The following is a 6,000-nucleotide window of genomic DNA, read 5'->3' as shown; positions in this document are numbered from 1 at the left end:
AGTGATTTTTTCATTCTTATTTCCTTAGAGACTAATTCAATAGTTTCATATAGAATATTTCAAAGTTCTCTCTATATACTCTACAACTAGTCTTTAATAATCCACAGTGCATGAGTTTATCATTCCTATAAAACATTATAATTTTTTATCATTTTCATTCACCCACTCTTATTAAATCAAATAATATTAGTGCCCACTAGGAAATCTTCCTAGACTACTGAATGCCTTAAAGTCATAATTTTGAGAATACCTGTTGACCCAGAATGAATGCATTCCATCATCACATGAGTGTCTGTGTATGTGCTATGTTCCAAAAGTAACTACAAGTTTGTTTTGTCCTGGCCAGAGGAGGAGGAGGAAGAATGTCCCTGCTGGAGGCTGCTCTGTGTGGGAAGAGAAAAAGGCTGAAGCTTAAAGTCCCTTGAAAGGAATCTACTAAAGCCTCATGCCAGATTTGGGAGAACTGGTTATACCTGCCTAAACCTGGCACATGAGAAACACCATTCAGTTTCTGGGGATACTAGTTCTCCCTTGTGACTCTGGCATAACTTTGATCAATTCTTCCCTTAGAGCTCAGCGTACAATCTAAATGGAGACACAACTCAGTTACGTGAATGAGGACCCAGGAAGATCAATTCTTACCTTCTACCATTCCAACTTAATGGTTAGATTCCAAATGTACTTTCCCCCACAAACAAGAGAGAGAGAGAGAGAGAGAGAGAGAGAGAGAGAGAGGAGAAAAAGAAGGAGAAGGAGGAGGAGGAAGAGAGGGAGGAGGGGAAGAAGGAAGGGGAAAGAAGGGAAGGAAGGAAGGAGAGAGAAAAAGGAAGGAAGGAAGGAAGGAAGGAAAGAAGGAAGGAGGGAAGAAAGGAAAGGGAAAGTCTCCTGACCTTGATAGGATTGGACCTCTGGTGCCAGAAAATCTGGAAGGCATGTTCTCGGGACTACTTAATTTATATGTGGCAGTAAATAAAGCCCCCGGGGAAGGTTATTAATTTATCTGGCCTATTTAGTATATTAAATTACACTATTTCATACTCTAGTGGCCTGAAAAAGTTAATTTACCCTTTGACTGGCATGAATGATGAATACTCACACCAAGTCCTGGCGCTTTACAATACTCAACAGAGCATTTTTTGTTTAGATGTGCTTTATTTTTTATTAGTATTTAGGGAAAGGGAAGACACAATTGTATCATTCTGTTGGGGCTAACAGGACAGCTATTGGCTAGGCTAGGGTGTCATCTCAGAATGAGAAATGCTAAACTTAGGGCACTGGTACTGAGAGAGGAAGAGACTATCAGAAAGGAAAAAGGGAGGGTAGAAGTGTTGCGGGGGACAGAGATAATGCCAAAACCCCTTGGCTTCCTGTGCTTCTGCTCTTTTTTCTGGGATACAGTAACTTTCTATCCATCAACCTTGGGTTTCTGGAAACTCCATGGCCGCCCTCTCTATCAATGCTTTATGAGTCATGTGTGGCTAGAATGGGATTCTGGAAATTACGAGCTGGTTTTTATTCCTCTGGATGTATCAGTTGCCTGGGGCACTAAAATAATTTGAATCGGTTTTGAAATGAAATGTCACTCATGGAAGAAAAGCGCTTAACAATTTGTTTAATTTAAACAACGGGATGGGGAGGAAGAGGCAGATACTTGAACTGCATTTCGTATGTGAAATAATGCTTATCGGACTTTTGGATGCTACAGAAATACAACTGCTGATTGAAGGGACATAATTACTCATATTAATCTTATAAGAGGAACATATATTAGCACAAAAATAGCTCTACTCTTTAGTTTGGAGGCAAATACGTTAATCACATAGGTGAAACTGGATGCTGCTTTCTTTCTTTGAAAGCCGTGGGGATGTCTTCGTGTTCCAGAAATTGCTTGGCACAGAACCACTGGAGTCTACCTTTCCGTAAAGAGGAGGTGTGACAAAGCGGAGCTAGGGCTTGGCAAGCCACAAGCAAAAAAAAACGTTCTCCTTATTTTTATAGATCCAACTAATATTCAGAGCATAGTAGAGTAAATGAATCAAATAAATGAAAATACAATGAATAAATAAGCAGGCGGATAAACGAAATTTCTAAAGTAGAGCCTGGTGAGCCCAAACCTCCAGGATGGGCCGGAAAGGGAAAACCACGAAGGGAAAACCACCTTCGTGATCATGGTATCTCCCCTGCCAGGTAAGTATTTTTTTTTTTTCATATAAACCACAGAATATATTTAATTCAAATTAAACATGAAACTAGAATAATGTTCGGTCCTTATCAAGTAGCAATTACATTAAAAAAAAAAAGAACAGTACAATTCTTTCTACATTCTGGCAATCCAACAAGGCACGAGTCACATCCATGACTCCACAGGTATTCCACAAATTATTAGAGGACAACGCACGCTGAACACTAAGGCACTAGCTTTAAGACTTTTAAAGACAACAGTGACTTTTGAAATGCCTGCACGTGTCACGGAAAGGCTTGCGAATTATCAGATGCCTGAGGTTCACTACAGCGAACGGTGGCTCCGGTCTCTCCGTGACACCAACGATCCGCTGAAATCAGGGAAGCTGGGGTTTCAGAGCCAAGTTCGGGGCTCTGATCCTCGGTCGCTGGGTTCCAGGGTTTGGCCCCGCGTGCGGGCGGGTCGGGCAGGCGGGTCGGGCACCCCCGCGCCCCTCCACGTGGACTGTCGCGCCGTCCTCCCTACCTTGTTTGCTCCCCAGGGGGAGGGACGTGAACAGTCAGGTACGACCCAGCAGGGGGAGCGGGTGAGCCGGCCCGAGGGCAGCCCGAATCTGTCCTTGGGTGTGGGTCTGGGTGTGGGGCAATTCGGGTGGGAGCAGCGCGGAGGCGGCCACCCCCGAGTCCCGCGCCTCTGCCGGGATAAATAGGAGGCGCCTCCGCCCGGCGACAACCCGCGGAGCCCGCGCGCCCCGCGTGTTTCCCTGCCCGGCGGCCAGGGTGCCAGCCCGGGTGGTTTCGTTTCCTCCCGGCTCCGGGACTGGTTTCCAGGCACCCGGTCGGGCGCGCGGGGCCCGGGAAGGGGGCGCAGAAGGCGCGGGGACACTCGTCCGGGGCTGCCCAGCCCTGCGGAGCGGGGGTGCATGGACCGGGCCGCCCCGGGCAGCGGCGCCGGCTCCCTGCCGCTGCTGCTGGCCCTTGCCCTGGGTAAGTGGCGCGCTGGGCTCCGGAGCCCGGAGGAAAGTTTGGGGCTGGAGTGGCGGGGAAGGCGACCCCCCGCATCGCGCCGCCGGCATCGGGACGCCGGGGCGAGCTCCCGCGGGCAGGTGCGGCCGGAGGACTTTGGCGACCCGGACAGCGCCCGGCGGGGGATCCGGCAACGGGGCAGCCGCCTGCACCTGCCGGAGGCTGTCCCTGTGCGCGCGGGAGGCCCGAGGGCGGAAGGGAGCCCGGGCCCCGCTGCCGGTGCTGTCGCGGCCGGGGGGGCGCTGTGCCTGCGAGTGGGGAGCCCACGTGGGGGACACAGACCCAGCCAGACACCCGGCAGGACGCAGAGGAAAGGGAACTCCTTGACTTCAGATGCTGGCAGGGAGTGAGGAGAAGTGGGACAGCACTTTCTTGGTGTGCGAGACACAGGTGGGGGACGCGGCCGGAGAGACAGAGCTGGCGGTGACCTGGGAAATGAACTGGCACACCTGTGCTTTCGCTGGGACAGTTGACAGAAGCAGGAGGAGGGGAGACTCACTTCTGGGCCCTGAATCTCCCGTTGCTGAGAGGGAAGCCCAGGAAAAGGGAATGGCGTATTTTATTGACCACGCTGTGGATGAAAAACATAAATGCTTGGAATCTATGACTTCCTGTTTTAAGGAGAAATTGTGGAAGGCTAAACTTTTCTTTCGTTCAGAGATTGTCAGTTTAAGGACCGCTGGATGTGATCACTTGGTGTGAGGGCAGAGCGCATAGTGGGAGGGGTAGCAGGGTCCCTGGAACCCTCTAGAGGCTCCCATGCCCTCCTTAGGGGTCAATGCTCACACAGGAGAGCTGCAACTTCAGATGCAGCTGGAAGCAAAAGGCTCCCCGCACCCTCCAGGCCGGAAAGTAGCAAGAAGGCTTCCAGGTGGGCACACCCCACCCGGTGGAGGCGCACCCTCTAGAGCATCATGGCCATTGGGGGAGGGGAGGCAGAGAAAACCGGTGATATTTTCTAGTCTTAGCTGGGGTGGGGTGTAGCGACATCTAGGCTGGGGGCATTTAATGTGGGAAGAGGAGTGTCTCCACAGGTGAAGTGTCACCAGGCTATCTCTCTGACCTTCAAGCCTAGGAAGAGGGCGCCACAAATGAAAAGGATGGGAATTTCTCTCATGGAGGAAAAGGAGGTGGAATCTAAAGCAAAACTTTCATTTGGCTGTGGCCTCGGAGTAAGAGAGGTGGCTAAAAAGGTATCGTGAACTTGGTTGGTGGTGGATCCGATTTAGGACCAAGGTTAAAGAAAAGGGACTCATTTAACAAACCCCACGGAGGAAGAAGTCAGTAACAAGTTAGTGGCCAGAGTGATGCGATGAAGAAGAGCAACAGGGCGGAGATGTAGCTCTAGAAAGGGTACTGATGCTTTTGCCAGCCAGCATCCCTTGGATGTAGCTTGGGATCTTCTTCCTCCACCTCGTCTGGAGTGTTCAACAGTCAAGGTGTTCACGGAGAATCTGCCATGGTCGGCAAGATGCTGGAGTATGTAGAAATGGGAGTGTGAAGAGGACTCGAAAGATTCCTAAGACATGATTACTGCCCTAAAAAAATTTATGTTGAATTTAGGAAGGCAGGACCAACAATATGAAACAACTAGAGAAACATTCATGAAACCAGAAAGGTAGAGCTCAAGAATGGGGGCTAGAGTAGTGGAGAGAGGATGCATGGAGGCTGTGTGTGGGTGCCTTGGGCTTGGGTAGGACTTGAAATAGTAGAGAAGAAAGAGGGAAGAGAGACAAGGGAAAAAGCAGTTAGTGAAGGGTTGGTGATTGGAATGAGGGTACTTTACTGGAAAGACAGCCGATCAGCCTGCTAGAAAGAATTTCTGAGAGGCACACAGATTACCAAGAACCAAAAAAAAAGCCAGGTTAACATACTTGGACATGAATCAATAAACAGTTAAACATGCACCATCACGGGGCTTGAGTAAGGAAGTAATATGATGCAAACCAGGTTTTAAAGGAGAGAAGTCTGGCAGTGGGGTGCAGCGTGGGAAGAGGGGAGAGGGGCCTGTAGGCCAGAGAACCTGGTTGTCTCATTGGTGTAATCCAGGCACAAGTGAATTGGAGCCTAAGTTAGGGGGATGTTCCAGCAAAACTCTCATGGTAGAAGTGACTATTCAAGGTAGATGAACACTCTTCCCCTTTACTGTCACACAGTGCTTTATTCTTTTCTCATAAATTGTCAAAAGACAGAAATGAAAACAAAACAAGACTCTAATTCAGTGCTCTTGTACACTCAGGGTAACCTAAATGTGCAACCACTTTGCTGAAAGATTGGTTTAGGAACTTGAATCCTGTCTCTAGATTCCCTTAAAGCTCTAATTCTTGCAAAATACCAAAGGATATAATTTGTTGGCATCACTATTTCCATTATGTGGTCCTATTCTATCATACGCACTTTACTTTTAAGTCCCATTCCTAATTTGCCACATGTTGTTCTATTTACTTTTTGAAAAGACTATGAGCAATATGATGCATGACACACTGGCGTGTATGCATGTGTGTATATGTGTGTGTGTGTGTGTGTGTGTGTGTGTGTGTGTGTGACAGTGGAGAGTTCACTGAGAGTGAGCATTGAGTAGATGTGAGCCCTGGTTCCAGCTCTGCCATTCTGTGACCCTGAGATGTCTGTAGGTGACAATTTTCTGAACATTGTTCCTCTCATTTGTAAAACCATGGGATTCCACTAGATGATGATGCACTTTCCACTGTCAAATTCTTTTCAAACAGTACACAAAATAACACGTGACTTCAATTAGGAGTGGCTTATATGTATTATAAATGTTGATGTTTC

General features: G+C 48.5%; 1 protein-coding gene and 1 non-coding gene across 2 annotated transcripts in view; one reads left to right on the top strand and one right to left on the bottom strand.

The window, feature by feature from the left end:
- Positions 1 to 2,026: 2,026 nt before the first annotated feature.
- On the bottom strand, positions 2,027 to 2,195 carry LOC123624923. Its single transcript, XR_006730283.1, has one exon. It is a non-coding gene; the product is annotated as a U1 spliceosomal RNA (small nuclear RNA).
- Positions 2,196 to 2,794: 599 nt separating this feature from the next.
- BTC (betacellulin) overlaps positions 2,795 to 6,000 on the top strand; it is a 34,528-nt gene continuing 31,322 nt past the window's right edge. Inside the window, exon 1 of the mRNA XM_045532823.1 lies at positions 2,795 to 3,168. Within this exon, the coding sequence (XP_045388779.1) occupies positions 3,105 to 3,168 (64 nt within the window). The 5' untranslated portion in view covers positions 2,795 to 3,104. The remainder of the gene's footprint in view (positions 3,169 to 6,000) is intronic.

This window comes from Lemur catta, chromosome 19 (genome assembly GCF_020740605.2).
Source record: "Lemur catta isolate mLemCat1 chromosome 19, mLemCat1.pri, whole genome shotgun sequence".
Classification (NCBI taxonomy): domain Eukaryota; kingdom Metazoa; phylum Chordata; class Mammalia; order Primates; family Lemuridae; genus Lemur; species Lemur catta.
Note: the sequence above shows the minus strand (reverse complement) of the source record. Positions and strands in the feature narration are given on the sequence as shown.